We start from the raw sequence: 18,893 nt of genomic DNA on the forward strand, positions 1-18,893 counted from the left end.
AGGGGAGCTGGCGGGCAGCGGCCGAGGGTGGGGGAATAAACTGGGCGCGGCCTGCAGTGCGGGCGGGTGCGGGGTGAGGGCTGCAAGCTGCTGTCCGGGTCTGCGGTCCCCAAGGTCCCTCCCCCCCCGTCGGCGCCATGGGCAATTGCCACACGGTGGGGCCCAACGAGGCGCTGGTGGTTTCAGGTGAGGGGGCAGCGAGGAAGATGGGTCTCGGGCGCCCAGTCCGGAGGGTGTTTAGGGCGGGGTCTGTGCCAGGAAAGGTAGGTGAGGAGGGGGCTCGGGCTGGGTGCAAGGCTGGGGAGCGACCAGGGAATGCTAGGCCAGGGAAGAGCTCTGGGGGCGGAGGGCAGTGCCAGGCTTGGGAGACGAGATGGGGGCTCCGGGTGGGGGGCCTGAGGCTACCGCGCTCCGAGCCGCACCTGAGACCCTTCCGGGAGAGACCCCCATGCTCATACTTTCGTGCTCCGCACCCTCGGGCACCATCAGGGGCTCCTCCCCAACTGCGTGTTTTCCCATGTTTATCCCTTCTTTTCTCCGCCTCCTCCCTTGGCAGTGTCTCCCCTCCGTGGCCTTGGGAGTCCCGAACTGAAGCCTTGAGGTTCCGGGGGGGAGGGGACCGCTGGTTCCAGAGCACAGCAGTTTGGCTGGATTCCAGCGCCCGGGACTTGCGGGGTGGGTCGCGCAGCTCTGGAGTCAGGTGCCTGCCTGGGGAGGGGCCCTGGGACCTGGATCCTTTCTCCCGGCGCTGTCAGATCCGTTAATTCCTAGCAGGTTGGGGCTTGCTGGGCTTTCCTGGCATTGCGCTCCTGGGAGACGCGGGTGTGGCCTCTACAGGTTGCGAAACTGCGTTGTGGGTGGTGCAGCTCCGGTTGCAAAATGCTGCAGGCTCCAGAACTGCTGTGAATTTAGGTGGGGCTTGGGGACTGCAGTATTGGGGAGGGGAGAGAGATTTGCTTTTAGGCTGCTTTTCAGATTGTATAGTTAGGTATCTTGGAAGGGGGCTGAAGCCTTTCAAAGCAGCAGTTTGTGCAGCAGCCCTGGTTAGCAGGTGCTGGGGACCGTCCATGTTTCCTGACAGCTTGGAGGCCTGTAGCTTCAGGAATACCTCATGTCTTACATCCTATTCTCAATGCCGATTTTCGGCCTGTGTGCAGAGTTGTTAGGGCTGGCTACAGAAGTGGGTGGGCTAAGCCAGGAAATGTAGCTCCCCACCCTTGGGGAGGTCTGATAAGTCCATTGGGGACTTTTACCCCAGAACATGGCCTCTGGCTCAGTCTGGACCTCAAAATCAGTCTCTCCACTGGGATAGGAAATCCCCACTCTCCCTGAGCAGGATCATACTCCTGTCCCAGAGATAAGATACTTCACTTTCCTTAAAGACCTGAGATAGCCTTGGGATCAGGAAGGAGATCCTCAAGAGCACTGAGGCCAAACTTTCACCTGTGTAAGACCTGGACTGGTCTCCCAGCCCCCACTCTGAAAAGGCTTTTTGAATCTGAATCTGCACTTTGGTTTTTCTGTGCAGTTGCTGGAAGCCCAGACTCTGAGATGAGGAGACAAAACCTCCAATCCTGTCCCTTTGGAGAGCCTTAAGACTGAAGGGTAAGAGAAGCCCCTGACATGGGCTGCTCTGTACCTTCCAGTTGTCAAACCTGGTCCTCTGGCGAGAGGCCAAGGCACTGGTACCTTGGAAGCTGTTGTAGGGGTGGGAAGAGAAGGCGTGCTGAGAATTGAGGGCGCTGGAGTCAAGGAAAGGTGGAAGAGAAGAAGGAGGGATGGTATATAGCATAATAATACCTTGGGATTTGAGATGACCCAACTGAGACGCAGCCCCCTCTTGCACATGGACTCCCAGGAGACCAGAGTAACTACCCCCAGCCCTGCCCCCGCCTGATTACTTGGGCCTGGATCTAAGTCCAGGGGCGTCTCACTAAGCCCAGTTTCAGAAGAAGGATGCTGACACATCTCATAGTCATCTTGTGCACCTGAAAAGTCTGGACGTTCTTCTGGTTGTCTAACTTCCCTCCTTAATTCTATAATATAAAACCTTTTTCTCTATTTCTATTTCGGGAATTTAATAGGAGAATGCACGTACCATACACCTTTCAGCTCTATAATAGGTCAGAGGTTCTTAACCTAGGGTTTGTGGATAGAATTTAGAGATCTCTGCATTTGGATGGGGCAAAAAAGTGCATTTTTTATTTTCTCTAACCTTAACTGAAATTTAGTATTTCCTATGATTATGAATGTCAGCAACCGTCTATGATGGTATTATTAGCAGGTATTTTCCTACTCTACTGCAGTTGTTGTAGTACCTTAAAAATCATTTATGCTGCAACGTGGACGGACCAAGAAGATATTACGCTAAGTGAATAAGTCAGACTGAGAAAGACAAATACCGTATGATCTCACTTATATGTGGAATCTGAAGAACAGAATAAACGAGCAAACAAAAGAAATAGACTCAGAGACACAGAGACAAAACTGATAGTTGCTAGATGGGAGGTGGGTTGGGGGCTGGGGGAGAAGGTGAAGGGATTAGAAAGTACAAATTGGTAGTCACAGAAAAGTCCTGGGGATTTGAAATACAGTATGGGGGATAGAATCAACAGTGTTGTAAAGATTATGTAGGGTGTCAGATGTGCACTGGAGTTATAAAGGAATCACTTCATAGATTGTGTAGATGCCTGACCAATGCACTGTACACCTAAGCTGAAGTAGAATAATATCGAATGTCAACCAGAATTATATGTATATTATATATTACATATATACGTACTATATAATATACATATATAATATATATGTATATATATAGTCTCGGGATATAAAGTACATCATGGGGAATATTATCAATGGTATATTAACAGCTATATACGGTGTCAGAGGGTAGTAGACTTGGAGGTTATCGCTTTGTGAGGGGTGTAAATGTCTAACCATTTTGTTGTTTTGTAAACCTGAAACTATATATAAAAATTTTTTAAAATTATTTATGCACATCACTACTTTGAAATTAAGCCTGTTACTACATGTACCATAGATGTTATTTAATGTATTACACTATCACACATATTACTATACCACATATTTGGTTGTTTTAATATTTTGTTAACTTCCAATATAACTTGTTTCTTATGTATTTTATTTTATGCATTTATGAACATTCCAGCATTTCTGGACTACTAAGGGGGTTTGTGGCTCAAAAAAAAAGCTAAATCCCCCTGGTAGAGTATGGTCTTCTGGACTAGTAGGAAGAAGGCCGTGGAAGAGGGAGAGGCAGGAAGGGAAGGAAGTTTTTCTGAGGGTGCAGAGTGATAGCTGTATCTGGGGAGGGACTAAGAATGGAGCGGAGGTTATCTAGGGAGGTTTTGGGATTCTTCAGCTTGGTTGAGGACAGGACAAAGGAAATCAAGTTGGTTTAGAAAAAGTGAGATAAAATTAGGAGAAATTTCCAGGTCTCAAGACAGTGGAAGTTAGGATGGTCAAAGGGGACACCTATGTGTCCCCTTTTTGGAGTGGTCCTGAGGCTCCATGTGACCAGGAAGTTGGGAGGAAGATGCCTTCCAGGGAAGGAAGCTGCTGGGGGCGGGGCAGTCTGGCAGTCCCAGCTTCCTGTTGTTGCCACCCCTGGGAACCTGGCCATATTGCCCTTGGCCAAGGCCCAGCTTGAGCTGTGGCAGCCTGCTGCCAAGGTCAAAGAATGAGTTAAAGGTAAAGGGTGGACACCCCCAACCCCTTTTCTAGGCCTCCCCCTATCCTTCCCCACCTCTTCCTCCTTCCCCATCACGTTGAGAAGTACCCTGGAGGCAGCCATACCCCAGCCCCCACCAGGCCAGAAGAAGTGGAACAAGCTGTGATTTTTGACCCTCTTCCAGTTTCACTGGATCCCGCGATGGTTTAGGTTTCAGATTAACTGCATGTCCTTAGCTGCTTCCTGTACCCAACTCCCCAGGGCAGAGAAGCCTGCAACAGCTTCCACTGAACAGCCCTGTGGACAGGTACCCCCACCCCAGAGAAACAGAGACCTAAGACCATCTCTTTTGTTTGCTCCCTGGACCTGTGGCCCAGCTACTTGCACAGTATGCCCAGCAGCAGCCCCAGGAAACTGCATTGGCAACCCAGGGAGCAGTCTCAGGTGCCAGTTCCGAAGCCTGGCAGGCCCTCTGCCCTGGTGGGGTCTTTGTTCCTTCGCCTCCACCCATTCAAATCTTGTCTCCAGTTGGCAGTTCTCTCCATTGTCTGTTTCTGATGCTGATTTCACCACTCACCCAAACCGGCCCTCGAGAGCCGCACATGTGACTACGTCAAGTTAAATTAAATTAAAACTCACTTCCTCAGTCATGCCAGCCACAATGCATGTGCTCAGGGGCCACCTGTAGCTGCTGGCTGCCATATTGCACAGTGCAGCTAGAGAATATTTTCACCTGCACAGAGCGTTATCTAGAAGTTATCCCTCAGTTTCAGTCACCATGTCTTGCCTAGGTCACGGCAAGAGCCAGGCTTCTTCTACCCAATCTTCCTGACCCCAGGATCTTCCTCCTTGTGCAAAGTGGTGTTTCTAAAATGCAAAGGTAATTTTGTCCCTCCCCAGTTTAAATCCTGGTGTGCCTCCTACCCAGGGCACTCTCTGTCTCTCTGTCTCTGTCTCTGTCTCTGTCTCTCTCTCTCTCTCTCTCTCTCTCTCTCTCTCTCACCTCTTTGTCCTAATACCTGAGACACTCTGTGATCTCCGCCCTCTGCCTGTCCACCCCCGCCTTGTCCCCTGCCATGGGTCCTCATAGACACTGTAACTCAGCTACAGGAGACTACCCCTGACACTTGACCTTGGGAAGCAGCACCCTAAGGTTTTGCAGAAAACCCAAGTTTGCGAACGCAGAAATAATAACACCCACTGGCTTTTTCCCAAATCACATTTCCTCTGTTTGTTTTTTTTTAACATACAAATCACATTTCCTGTGAATCATGGTTCCGGTACATTTCTTTGCACTACAAGTGAACTGCCCATCTAGGTTTTACGAAACTTTTCTTGCACTTAATGAGTAATTTTGGCATTGGCAGGAGAGTTTACAACAAGAATTTCAGAAACTGATTCCTCATTTCTGTACAGAGAGCGTGCTGAACGTGTCCACAGCACGAAGCTGGGTCTGGGCCAGATTGAACATTCTCTTGAGTTGATACATATTTCCAGGAACCACTTCCTTCTGAGACCTTTTCCCTTTCTCTTCACTTCTCCTATTGCTACCATGAGTTGGCCTTTGTTTTGAGGCCTTGCCTTTCACATCTGCTCCCTCAAGAGGAACAAAGTCACTCTGGGAATAGAGAACCAGCCTCTCTGAGATGTATTTGCCCAGCATGAGCAAAGCTCCCACTTGGGCTTGAGATCCCCTCCCTCCCAATGTCAGCACCCCCTGCATTCCTTCTCTGTCTGTTCCTTCCCTGATAATAGACTATTGCATGGAATTACAGTCATCTCAGGAAAAGGTCTCACCGCCTTCAAGATAGGACTTGTATCTTCATTTCCGTATCCCTAGCACAGAAAATACTCTAGTTGTTTGTTGAATGGAAGCTTTTCCTGCTCACTCCTGCCTACTCTTCTGTTCTCTGAAAGTACTAAATATTCTGAGCTGCTCATTGGATAGCCTCCTTTTTATGCAAATTGCCTATGGCCCAAAGTAGATTCCAAGGCCCCTAAGGGCATGTCTCCCATTTCTGTGTAACCTCAGCACCTGGCACCCAATAGTGGGAGCTGTCAAGTGTCCAAGCGGGTAAAGGCCCAGGGTTGGGAGGGGAGTAGACAACCCTAAGAGCTGATTGACTGCTTTGCTCTCCAGGGGGCTGTTGTGGTTCGGACTATAAACAGTACGTGTTTGGCGGCTGGGCCTGGGCCTGGTGGTGTATCTCCGACACTCAAAGGTAAGGGCCTCGGGGCTTGGGAACCTGGCATCCTGGTGGGAAAGGGAGAAAAGGCTTTCTGTCTAGCCTTCCACCCTTCAGCCCACAGGTCAGCTAGAGTATCTACCACTTGCCACATTTCATTCTGGGGTTGGGGGGCTCCTAAGAAGCAGACAGAATGGGTTGCACAGGGATGCTGGAGGTCTGTCCACAGCACCTCCTTAGTGGGTGTGCTGCTTTTCCACTGGAGGCATCACTTCTGTCCCAGAGAATTCAGAGTCCTGTCCAGGCAGAATCCCAATGCCCTGGTTCTAGTTGCAAGTTATTCATGAAGCCTTAATTGTACACCCTGTTTGGAGTGAGTTTGGAAGGGAACAAAGTCTGAAGAGACCCCTTACATGCACCCCCATCTGTGCAGGCCCTGGGACAATGCAGGCAGGGGTAAATGGCAGAGAATAACGGAGTCTGAAGTGGCTCTGTGACAGCAGTGGGTTAGAGACAAGGGGTGGGGATCTAAGGAATTGGTGCCAGGGCCGTGCAAGATAGGTCTGGACCTCCCAAATGAATCTGGAAAGACTAGAGGAAGAGAGATTTCAGCTCCCCAGAGGGCCCACCATCAGGCTCTACGTGCTGGCTACCCCAGAGCCCCTGGTAGCACCAGACTTGGCCTGGACCTCTCCTGCGCCCCTCACTGCCCACCTAGAAGGGGATGAGGTATGCCAGCCTCCTTTCCCCCATCTCCTCCTTCCTAACTATGGGAGATCGGAGGAGTTGCCCAGATCCTTTCAGGTAAGGACCCAAGCAACAAGAGCAGCAGACCTGTGAAGATGGGAGTATGTGGGGGGGGGTCAGTGAGTGTCATCCTGAAGGGGAAGTGATGGAGATTCCAGTGGAAATCCCCCTCCACCCCAGCCCCACCAGTCAGCAGAGAGAAGCCCCATGGCCGCACTGAGCTGCTCGTGCTTGGGGCTCCAGAGTGTAAGGGTCAGGGGCATGGAAAGCATGTCACACTTTTTAACTTCACTGATTTCCCAGTAACCCTCTCCACTCTCCCATCTCTCCCCTCACTTTGCTCTCCCTGAGTGGAAGGACTCTGGGCGACTCTTCTAGCCCAAGGCCAAAAGTGTTAGGGAGTAATCACTACTGGTCACGGTAGTGACCACTACTCCTCTCAGAAGGCTCCTGGACACTCCTGAGTCGGCCAGTTGGCCTGTCAGAAGACATGGGGTGTCCTCTCCGGAAACACTGCCACCCCACCCTGTATGCCATGCCATCCTGGGATGACAGTATCTTGTCCAAACACCTCGACATGCAGCCAGGCCTGCAGAGTTTGCAAGAGACCTGTCCTGCACGGCCATCCACTGCTAGGGCAACAGCTCTTTCCACTGCAGCTCTTTCTCCATGTCCTTGGTGGCCCCCACCCACTTACTGCTCCCAGGAGCAGAGCCCCAAGACGGGGCCAAGCTTCTCTGACAGCAGGTTTGGAAGTGAGGGGTGGGGAGCCTTCTACCTCATCCCAGAAAACTGATCTCACACACTCAGACTCACCATCCACATGGGGTCCCACTTGCTGTGCGGCCTGAGTCTGCAGCGCTTTCCCTTCCTGGACCCTGTTCTGGGGGAGCCCCTTTCCCGACCCCTAGCGTGCTTGGTAGACATCTCTACAAACTGAGGCCTCTATTTCGCGAGGCCAGCAGGAGCCTGTCAGGTCAGAGTAAAGGCTTCTAACCCGACCTGGATCGTCAGCCTCCCTTTCCAGGGACTTGGCACAGCCGCCCTACACGCCACCCACCCTCAGTGTCAGCCTTTCTTCTCCAGGCTCAGTGAAGTCCCTCCTGCTGCACTTGCCTGGCATGAGGCCCTGATGTGGGCAGCTCTCTCCTCACCCGAGCGATTCCTCCACCTCTGGCAGCTGAGCTGCAGCCTGTCTTCCCTCCTTCCTTCCCTCCCTCTCCCATCTCCCTCTCCTCCTTCCCCAGAAGAGAGCTTGGTGGCTTTCTGCTGAGGCAGGTCTAGAGTCCGCTCAGACCTGTGGTGCTAGTGGGAGGGGCTTGAATGAAGGCAGCCTTTGCACATCTGCATGGCCGGCGCCCCAGGGCTGGCATGTGAGAATTGGGTGGGGGCTCCCCCATCCCTCCAATGCACCTACTTCTGCTTCTGCAGGCTTACTCTCTGTCCTCACTCTGGTTTGAAACCTTCCATGCTGTCCACAGCGTGGCCTCTGCGTGGACCACTGCCCTACACACCCTCGTGCACACACTGCCCTAGAGAGGCCCAGCTTGGGTGGGCCAGGTAGCTGCAAGGCGCCTTGTTTTCTTTGCCATGACTCTCTTCTCTGCCTGTGTCCAACATTGGAAATTCCCAAATGAATTACTCTGTTATCTCCCAGGTGTCCCTGTGAATACTCTGGCAGGGCACACTTTCTCCCCCAGCCTCCCCTGACAACCCCATACCAGAATCAGAAAATACAAAATTTTCTTTGGGCTTCTCTGGCCCTAAATTGCCTACTTAGTGATATGCAGCACAGACCTTAAGAGCGTGTACCCCAAGCAGGATTCGGCATTTGCTATGGCTCATTAATCCCCAGAGTGGCCTCCCTCTCCCAATTTCTAGAAACACAGGTTTGCCTGTGTTTGGAGGGAGCTGAGGCTAAGTCTCCCAGATTTGCCAGCAATCTCCTAGGAAAGAGGTGGTGAGCTCGGATCATAGGCCCAGGGCATCGTAGGCTTTCCGCCAGCCCATCAGCTCCTCCGTGGAAGGATTTGGGGGCTAGAGAAGAGACCCAGAGGCCTCAGGCCAGCAAGGGGGTGTCTCTGACCTCCTACAGCCTTCGGCTGAGCTGGCATTGGGGGGGCTGAAGTATGGAGAGCAACCCTGCCCGCAGGCATCAGGCATTGGTGCTTCTCTGGTAACCACTGTGTATATTTGCTGTGTCCCCTCCTACCCATTCCTGTCCCTACCTCTCCCTACCCCCTGGCTGCTCCTCAGACTGTCTCTGGAGGTTATGACCATCCTGTGTCGCTGTGAGAATATTGAGACGTCGGAGGGGGTCCCGCTATTCGTAACAGGGGTTGCACAGGTAATAACCCACCTGCTTCCTCCTCTGTATCTAACCTTCTCTCTTCCTGCCCTGTGGGGCCTGGCAGGCAGGAGCTGGATGGACTCCCCTCCTAGGAGTGTGTGCCTCCCTCCTCTCCGCTACCCCCTGTGCTGCTCTGGGTGCCAGGGTGGCTCCCTGTAGATCCCCAGCTCCCCTGCCCTCACCACCGGGACTGCGAGTGGGAAAAGAGTGAGGGATCCTGGAAGTTCTGCCAAAGTCTGCCAGAGGGTGTCCTGGGATGCCAAGCCTAAACTGGGAGTAAGTTGAGGCAGGAGACACAGGCCCTTCTGTGACAGAGCTGGACTGTCTGGGTGGGAGTTCAGTCCTAAGTATCTGCTGCTGAAATCCTAGTTCTCCAGGTACCACGGAGCCCCTTGCTAACCCCTTCTCCAGTCTGACACCCCAGTGTCAAGCCCTGGCCCTCCTCCCTGCAAGGCCAGAAGATGGGTCCCGTGGGGACTTCTGTCCACCCAGCCCCTTGCCCCCTTCAATCTCCTTGACAGGCCAGAGCAAAACGAGACTTAGGTCTTTGTTGAGAGGCCTTTGAGCTGATCTCTTGTCACTAGACTTCAGTTTCCCCATCTGTGAAACAGAGAAAATCATGCCTTCTGTGCCATGTGGGGATGGTGGGAAGGCAAGTAAAATGATATGAGGGCACTTTGGGATTTGGGGAAAAGAAATGCTAGAGAAACCCAAGCTCTATTATGCCTACGATCTCACTTTGAAAAGTGAGTGACCTGGTGTCTCACTCTTCATTACCATGCAGCCGTAGCTGATGAAATCTACTCCTAAATCAGAGCGTTTAGTAACTCCAAGCGCTCTCTTTGTAATATGCAGGTTGCCACCTTCATTGCCTCATTCACCAGCTCCCTCTTGAGCACCATCTCAGTTCCAGGCACTGAACGTCATCAGAAAGCCCCTGCCCCCTCAGAGCCTGCATGGTGGTGGGTCCCCAGGCTGGAAGAGACCTAAGGGTCATCTTACCCATCCCCTTCCCTCTGTATGAAATTGCCCGTCAGCCTTCTCAGGCAAAAGCTCTGCACCACTACGCCCTCGCTCAGCGATCCTGCCATCTCTGATCAGGAAGGGGACTGTCCCCGTCTCATCCGCCCCTTGTAGCCGTCTTCACACAGAGGCCGGAGAAGCTCAGAGCACCTTGCATGGAATGGGCAGGGTCTTGGCCTCCCTCTACACCCCGTCTAAAGCAGCCACGTGCCTTCTCCGAACCTACCACTCGACTTGAAATAACTGCAAATGCCCAGGTCCCTTTGAAACTGGGTGATGTGGACCCTTGAGGCCTCATATTGTCTGGGCAGAATAAATCTTTCTAGGGTTCCTTGGCCAGGAAGCTCTAGTGTGGCCCCAACCCCCATTCCCCCCTTGACCACCTGGGCCTGACCCCAGAAAGTAGGCTTCGCGTTACAGCCTGTTGCCAGGCAGAGGTGCCACCTGGGTTTGCAGGGCTCCCGTGGCAAGGGGCAGATGCAGGATCACCTTGTCTTGGCCCCGCAGTGGCCACTCTTCCAGCCGGCCAGGCTACCAGGCAGAGCTTTGTAGGCAGCTTCCCGGGGCATCCCAGGGTGCTGAGCAGACCCGGGGCATGGGTGAGAGCTCCTGGGGGAGCTTCCGATGGCGCTCATGGACAACCTGCACAGCACAGCCTGGGGCACCAGCACTTCCTTGCTGTCCCAAGATGTTCACACACAGCTGCACCCCCCCACCAGCCCAGACCACCACACCCACTTCTCTACTTCCTTTCCCAGTCTTCAAGCCAGGTTGATTTGAGCAGAGGACAGGTGTACACGTTCATGGTACGCTCACACTCCTTCCCCTGGAGCCACCTGCACCCACCCTGCCCTGCCTCCCACCCATCTCCTCACAGACTCCCCGCTGTGACCTCTTGGGGAATCCTCCCCACCCTCCTGCAGCAGGACCCCTGGCCCGTCTCTGCCGGAGCAGTGAGATACTGGACTCTCCCCACACCCCAGGCCCTGGGCCCCCAGACCCATGCCCCTGTTTTGCATTTCTTGGCAGGATTTCCCTAGAGATTATGACGTTGCAGCCCCGCTGCGAGGACGTAGAGACGGCCGAGGGGGTAGCTTTAACTGTGACGGGTGTCGCCCAGGTATAGTAACTCAGCAGCCCCACGCATGACCGTTGAGCTGCCTCGTCTGGTGCTGGGGTTTGGGGGAGGAGGAAAGGACAGCCAGGGGCAGTCTCTTCAGCACCCCTGCCCCCACGCCCCCCTTCTAAGACAGGGTCATCACCTCTGGAACATGCTCACTCGGCCCCTTGGCCACCCGCAGGACTAACAGACACCCCTTCTCTCCTCAGTGGGCCCGCGAGGGACAGACCAGTGCCGAGGCCTCCTGTCTCACTAACTAGCCCCATTCTTTGCAGGTGTCGGAAATGCCAAGCCCCAGAATCCAAGACTTCCCTGTTCCCTGAGTAGGGGGCTGGAGGGGTGGGGACCAGAGGGTGAGGCAATGTGCAGCAGAGCAGCTCTGGGCTCCGGAGTTGGTGGCTGCATTATATTCCCAGCTTGGTGACTGGGTAAAGGGCTCCCTGCCCTAGTGCACCTCTCGACTTCACAGAACAGAGAGATTCAACCAAGTTACTGGCCTGTGGGGAGGGGGTTGTGTACTTAGAACCTCGGGAAGGAAAGGCAGGAGGATGCCCACCTTCAGTGGCACCCCAGACCTGTCCCCTGCCCTGTGTACGCTCTTTCCTAGTCTGTCTGTCTCTGTCCCTCTTGCTCATTGTTCTTTTTGCATTCTCTGCCCCTCAGTTTGCCGGGCTCCCATCTGTGGGGAACTTGCAAGGGAGGGATAGGCTAATGGCAAGGGGGCTGGAGGGGTGTGGGGGACAAGCTCCACGTGCCCAGGACAGAAGCCGTATCCGGGCCTGGGGCCGCCAGTGAGGGTGAAATGTCTGTGCGAGAATTCCTTGTATGCTCTCCCCACTCGAGGCCTCGGACAGGCTCTGCCCCATCCCCCAGGCCCTAGGCCTCCAGGTCTGAAAACGGAGGGAGGGGCGTGGCCACCATCCCCCACACCTGGGTCTGGGGCCGCCGTCTGCCTCCCTCAGGTCTGGTTCAGGCTCCTCTGTGACCACTGGCAGGTGAAGATTATGACGGAGAAAGAGCTCCTGGCAGTGGCGTGTGAGCAGTTCCTGGGCAAGAACGTACAGGACATCAAGAACGTCGTCCTACAGACCCTGGAGGGGCACCTGCGCTCCATCCTCGGTGAGACCCTGCCCAGACCGGGGACCCCTCTGCTGCCTTCGAGGAGCCTGGAGGGGTGCAGGGTGGGACGGGGTGTCAGTCAGGCCCACCGAGGTTTCTAGATGAAAAGCTGAAACATTTTAGCTTCACTTCAGGTGACTTGAGTGAGGGGGAGGGCCTTGGGGTGAGGATGAGGGGCTGCCAGTCTGCTCAGACACTGAGTGCTGCTTGGAGCCCTTTTCTACATCCAGCCAGGACTCTGCAGATGGGGCTTGATGCTAAATGCTAAGGAAAAAACCAGGAAGACCCGGATCAGACTGCATGACCCCTGCATCCACTCAGATCTCTGCTTGCATGCCTCCTTTGTATCTTAGCTGGCGGGGCCCCTGGGGAACCAGCCCATGATACCTCTGCCCCCAGGGACCCTGACCGTGGAGCAGATTTATCAGGACCGGGACCAGTTTGCCAAGCTGGTGCGGGAGGTGGCAGCCCCAGATGTTGGCCGCATGGGCATTGAGATCCTCAGCTTCACCATCAAGGTGTGGTGTGAAGGCAAGGCTGTCGCCCCCCTACATCCATCTGGGAATGGGGGGGCTTGGCAGAAGGGACACCTTTGTGCCTGTGACTGTTCCCAGGGATGACTCCCCCTCCCCTCCCCAGGACGTGTATGACAAAGTGGACTATCTGAGCTCCCTGGGCAAGACGCAGACCGCTGTCGTTCAGAGAGATGCCGACATCGGGGTGGCCGAGGCCGAGCGGGACGCTGGCATTCGGGTAGGTGGGCCGTACTTCCCGCCCTAGGGACAGGGAGCTCAGGGGTGCTGGGGCCATGGCCACTCCGAGGGCCCTCAGCACCTGCCCTTCCTGCTCCCAGGAAGCCGAGTGCAAGAGGGAGATGCTAGATGTGAAGTTCGTAGCAGACACCAAGATCGCTGACTCCAAGCGAGCCTTCGAGCTGCAGAAGTCGGCCTTCAGTGAGGAAGTCAACATCAAGGTGAGAGGCCCCTGGGTTCCCGAGTTGGAGGTTAGGGCTTCAGACTTGGCGGCCAGCCTCTGACATGCTGACCACGCTTCTGCCACAGACTGCTGAGGCCCAGCTGGCCTATGAGCTACAAGGGGCCCGCGAGCAGCAGAAGATCCGGCAGGAAGAGATTGAGATTGAGATCGTGCAGCGTAAGAAGCAGATTGCTGTGGAGACGCAGGAGATCCTGCGTACGGACAAGGAGCTCATCGCCACGGTGCGCCGCCCTGCCGAGGCCGAGGCCCACCGAATACAGCAGATAGCCGAGGGTGAAAAGTGAGTGCCGCAGGGTGCCTGGGGTGGGGCCGTGAGTCGGGCTCCTCTGCCACGCGTGCACTCTCACACAGCGTGGAAGCCAGTCCTGCTCCATCTCTGCTTACTCACTGGGGAGACCATGGGAATGTTGTTAGGGAGACTGAATTAGATGAAGGTGGTTCGAAGGGCTAGCATGGTGCTTGGCACAGAGAGCAGCCTGATTAACCCCCCTTCCATTGCATCTGGAAGCCCATGGTCTCTCCCTGGCCAGAGCCAGAATGCCAGGGCACCCTCCTCATGGGTCCCTGACACCTGCCAGAGCAGAGGGCTTGAGGGTTTGCTGGCCCCTGGGCAAGTCTTGGGACCCTGGCACTTCCCACTGATCCTGCCTGGCCTGGACTCCCCCAGGGTGAAGCAGATCCTCTTGGCTCAGGCAGAGGCTGAGAAGATCCGCAAAATCGGCGAGGCGGAGGCGTCAGTCATCGAGGCGATGGGCAAGGCAGAGGCTGAGCGGATGAAGCTCAAGGCTGAGGCCTACCAGAAATACGGGGACTCGGCCAAGATGGCCCTGGTGCTGGAGGCCCTGCCCCAGGTGAGGCCCCCACCGCAGGCGGGGACGAGCTGGGCACGTGCCACCACTTCCTGGGCCTTGTCAGGAATGCAGTGACAAGCTGGCTCGAAGGGTGACATTGCGGCATTCTCAGCGGTGGGCAGGAACCCAGGAACAGGCATCGGCTCACCCCTGGCCCACTGGTCCTCCCGACCATGGCTTGAAAATAAGGGCCACCCAGGCTGCTGTGGGGTTTGGGTGAGATGGGCAAGGGAGGGAGAGATGCTGGAGAAAAGGCAGGGGGACCACGTCAGGGAACCAACCAAGCTCTTCTCCCGCCCAACCTCTTAGATTGCTGCCAAAATCGCTGCCCCGCTGACCAAAGTCGATGAGATTGTGATCCTCAGCGGGGACAACAACAAGGTGACATCGGAAGTGAACCGGCTGCTGGCCGAGCTGCCCGCCTCTGTGCACGCCCTGACAGGCGTGGACCTCTCGAAGGTGTGTACCTCACCAGCTGGGGTGGGGTTGCCTGGGCAGCTTGCGGTTGGGGGCCCCAGGTCTCCCGAGGCTCATGGCTCTCCCCTCCTTGCAGATACCCCTGATCAAGAAGGCCACCGGTGCGCAGGTGTGAGGCTTCCGAAGGCCCACCCCCTTCGACAGCGGCCCGCCCCTTCCTTCAGCACCCGTTTTAATACCACAGGGACAACAGGAGCATACTGACTCTGGTGCCTTATTTTGTAGGGACCAGAAGTGCTGCGTGTTCAGGCCTTCTCGGGCTGTCTTCCCTTCTCTTTCGTCTCTGTCTCCTTCCTTTTCTTATCCTCTACCCCACACCCGTACTTTCACTGCCACGTTCATCTGGTTTGTCTCTTCTACCCTGATCTCCCTGTACATATGTCTCTTCCTCTGTCTGTCTGTCTTTTTCTCCCCCTTTCCTCCCACCCACCCTCTACACTTACCACGTAGTTTTAGCTGAGATGTTTATTATAATGACTGTCTGTCTGAGGGGGGTGGCCCTGCTGCTCCTCAGAATCCTGGTGCCTTGAAGTTCTCTGTGTATCTGTCCTCCTGTGGCCCTGGCCGGACTTCAGCATGGGTGCAGGGGGTCTGAGTAGGACGGCCCCCACCCCTCTCTGGGCCTGGTCTTCCCAGCCCTGAACCCTACCCTGGGAAGCCCCCAGCCCTCTAGGCCTAGGTAGCTGTGGCTATAGGCCCAGGGCCGTTGCCCTCACTCCCACCCCCAGGCCTGCTCTCATACCTTCCCTCTTTCCCCTGCCCCAGGGGCACAGAAGCAGGGCCTCTTGTCTATAGCAGCTCCCCCAGTTTACTACTGCCTTAGGAGGCCCCTGCTTGTGCTCAGGGAAGTCCCCTTCATGGACGTGTCCCTGCTAGATGGAGCGAGGCCTGGTCCCAACTCTGCTAAGCCCTTCTGGGATCGGGGTCTAGCCCTGTTGGGGACAGAAAGTCTGTAAACCCTCTTACTGCTCGGGCTGTGCTGTCCTGGGGATCGGGCTGGGCCCTTCAGTAGGCGAGGCTGTGCCAACCCTGTACAGATCAAGTGCTGTAGACTGGCCAGACTCTGTACCCCTTGTGCCATCTTTCTTCCTGGCCAGAGGGATAGGATTCCAGCAATGGGGAAGCCGCCCAGTCGTCTGTCTCCTTGTTCTAGTGGAGGCAGCAGAGCCCAGGGCCCAAGCATCCTGGTAGGGGTGCTGTGGGCGTCCTGTGGTCCCAGTCCCCCACCCCTGGCCCTCACCCTGCCCCGGCCTGTGTAGCTGTTCCTGCATGTGGATGCTGCATGTTTGGTCTGGGGCTTGGATGCTGCACTGCCCCACTGCCTGTCCCTTCTGGTAAAATAAAGATCTGTTATGCCTATGCTCTGTATTGTATCTTCTGTGAGGGGGAGCCTGGGAACCAAGACCCAGCCAGGTCGCCCTCTCCTACACACACTCCTTCAACCTGAAGGTTCCACTTTGCCTGTCCTTCCCCATCATAGCCACTGGGGGGCATCAGCACACTGGCCTTGACCCAAATAGCATCGTGGGGCAGCGCTGCTATTGGCCCAGCTGCTGAGGCCAGACCTGAGCCCTGGAAGACCTGGCTTCATCGTAGGCAGAAGATGGAGGGGGCTGCCAGGTTCCCTGCACCTCTCTGTTCATCCTGAGCTCAGTAATGGAACCCACTTCTTAGGCTGAAGAGTATGAACTGAAGGGTCAGACTGCGTGGGTTTAAATTTCAGCTCTGTTTATTACTTGCGTAATCTTGGCCAAGTAACTTCATCTTTCTGGGCTTCAGTATTCTTACTCATTTTACAAATTTATTTAACGCTTGCTACGTGCCAGGCATTGTCCTTCAACAGATGCTGGGAGACAACCGTGAACAGAACAAATCCATAGCTTTTAGAGTTTACGCTCAGGTGGAGGTAATAGAATCAGAAAAATTAAATACGTATGCAGTATATTAGATAATGATGTGCACTAAGAAAGAAAATAAAACCAAAAGGAATAGGAAGTTCTAGAGACAAGAGACAATAGAGAGTATTGAAATTGTAGGGTGTCAAAGGAAGACCTAACTGAGAAGGTAGGACTGCCTAAAGGAATGAACAGTGCAGATCTCTGAGGGAAGCTTCTCGAGAGTGTCTGGCGTGAACAGAGAAACACAAGGAGGTCAGTATGTTTAGAAGTGAGTGAGTAAGTGAACAGCAGGGAAAGTGGCAGTAGCTGAGGTCAGGATGGGAATTGGGACCTTCGTGGGGCATATTTTGGCCTTTACTCTGAGATGAGAGACCACAGAAGCGTTTTGAAAGAGTGATATGGTCCGATACATCTAAAAAGATCGTTCTATGCACACCGACAGTTCAAGGGAGAAAGGAAAATCTTTTCCAAAAATGGTGCTGGAACAACTGGGTCTGTATGGGATAAAAATGTAAGCACCAACCCCTACCTCACTCCATGTATAAAAACTAGTTTGAAGTGCAGCATAGACCTATTATAAAAACTCAAACCATAAAGCTTATGGAATAAAAGGGGAATGTCTTTATGGCACTGGCATCGGCAACATTTCTTAGGACAAAAACAAAAAAAGACCCTAAAAGAAAATATTGATAAATTGGACCATCAAAACAAGTCTGTCTATCAAAAGAAACTTAAGAAAATGGAAAGGCAAGCACAGTCAGAAAAAAATATTTACAATACACATATCTCAAAGGACTTGCATCCCATATATAAAAAGAGCTCCTGCAACTCAATAATAGCAAGATAACACAATAATAACATTGCTCTGAACACCCTGCTGAGAATAGAAAGAAGCGGGGCAAGGGAGGCAGCAGGGAGACCAGGGGCTTCTCACCAGTACTGCAATAATACAGGTGAAATGTGAAGGCCACTTGGACCAATGGGGATGTTGAGAAGCACTCAGATTCTGGATATATTTTGAACTCGCCAGAGTTGCTGACATATTGGGTATGAGAAAAAAATGAAATAAAAGATACCTCCAATATGCCTCATCTGTAAATTTGAAGACTCAGTATTGCAAAGATATCAATTCTCCCAAATGGGTCTATAGGTTCAATACAATTCCTATCAAAACTCCAAGAGATATTTTTAATTGACATACTAATTCTGAAAGTTACAGAGAAATGCCAAAGGCCCAAGAATAAGCAAGAGGCAGCCGGATGGCTCAATTGGTTAGAGCGCGAGCTCTGAACAACAGGATTGCCGGCTCGATTCCCACAGGGGCCAGTGAGCCGCGCCCTCCACAACTGGATTAAAGACAATGAGCTGCCGCTAAGCTGCCCAGTGGGCAGCCAGGTGGTGACTTGACTTGGAGCTCATGGGTCCTGGGAAGAAACACACCGTTACCCAACTGAAAAAAAAGAAGAAGCAAGACAAACTTGAAAAAGAGCAAAGTTGGAGGACTTAAACTATCAGGTATCAAGACTTAATTTAAAGTTTTAGCTATTAAGACCAATGGAATAGAATGGAGAGTCCAAACATAAACTCATACTTGTTTTATGATACAAGAGCAGCGTTATGCGAAAGGGACAGTCTTTTCAATAAAAGATACTGGATATCTGTGGGAGAAAAACCAGTTCTTGACACTGAACCTCACATTGTACATAAAATCAATTCCACATGGATTGTAGATCTAAATGTGAAAAGTAAAATAATAAAACATGTAGAAAATAGCAAAATATCTTCATGACCTTAGGATAAGCAAAGACTTTAAAAATAGTATGAAAATAACTATAATAGAAAAGATAGGGGAAGAGCTGAGCGCGGCAGCGGGAAGTTGGTGGGGCACAGCCGCGAAGTTCCTTATCGAGGGCCTTGCACCCAAGCTGGACCCGGAGGAGATGAAACGGAAGATGCGCGAAGATGTGATCTCCTCCATATGGAACTTCCTTATCTACATGGCCTGCTGCGAGTCACTCCTTTTATCTTAAAGAAATTGGACAGCATATAAAGATTGAACATCACATGTGAATGCGTGATATGAAGAACCTGGTTCCAGTTTCTACTCTGCAAATGAATCTGCAAGTGAATAGGCCCAGAAAGATGTAAGAGACTCTTTGACTGAATGGACATAAAACTTCTACTTGTTAAGAACAAGTTTGGCTCTGGTAACTGACCTTCGTAGCTAAAATATAAACTATTTGGGAAGTATGAAAGATGTTTTATGACCCCCTTAATACCTGTGATATTCAGCCTCCATGAATGTTGGTGTAATTGTAAATAATGTCAAACTTCTTTTTCTAGCAAATATTAATTATACAAGGGAATTATGTCTGCAAAAAAATAAAGATAGATAAAGCAGAAAATGAAAATTAAGACTATCTGTATGGAAA

At 53.0% G+C, this 18,893-nt stretch overlaps 1 protein-coding gene and 1 pseudogene across 15 annotated transcripts; both read left to right on the forward strand.

Annotated features, from left to right (window-relative positions):
* The first annotated feature begins 9 nt into the window (after positions 1 to 9).
* FLOT2 (flotillin 2) lies at positions 10 to 15,924 on the forward strand. Of its 14 annotated transcripts, XM_081029175.1 has the most exons (14): positions 31 to 186; positions 1,529 to 1,605; positions 4,486 to 4,574; positions 5,835 to 5,916; positions 8,884 to 8,974; positions 11,030 to 11,120; positions 12,116 to 12,239; positions 12,639 to 12,757; positions 12,879 to 12,992; positions 13,093 to 13,212; positions 13,301 to 13,515; positions 13,903 to 14,086; positions 14,396 to 14,545; positions 14,640 to 15,924. In XM_081029175.1, the coding sequence occupies exons 6-14, from the start codon at positions 11,046 to 11,048 to the stop codon at positions 14,676 to 14,678; spliced, it is 1,140 nt and encodes a 379-aa protein (XP_080885301.1). In that variant the 5' UTR covers positions 31 to 186; positions 1,529 to 1,605; positions 4,486 to 4,574; positions 5,835 to 5,916; positions 8,884 to 8,974; positions 11,030 to 11,045; the 3' UTR covers positions 14,679 to 15,924. The 14 variants fall into 14 exon arrangements, with proteins under 14 accessions (XP_080885291.1, XP_080885301.1, XP_080885288.1 ...); XM_081029163.1 differs by lacking the exon at positions 1,529 to 1,605 and having other exon boundaries at positions 56 to 186; XM_081029164.1 differs by lacking the exon at positions 4,486 to 4,574 and having other exon boundaries at positions 59 to 186.
* A 2,357-nt stretch (positions 15,925 to 18,281) lies between these two features.
* On the forward strand, positions 18,282 to 18,511 carry LOC308489303 (mitochondrial import receptor subunit TOM5 homolog; annotated as a pseudogene). The gene has a single exon. The product of its transcript is annotated as a mitochondrial import receptor subunit TOM5 homolog (transcript).
* Positions 18,512 to 18,893: the final 382 nt, after the last annotated feature.

This window comes from Rhinolophus hipposideros, assembly GCF_964194185.1.
Source record: "Rhinolophus hipposideros genome assembly, chromosome: 20".
In the NCBI taxonomy this organism is placed as follows: domain Eukaryota; kingdom Metazoa; phylum Chordata; class Mammalia; order Chiroptera; family Rhinolophidae; genus Rhinolophus; species Rhinolophus hipposideros.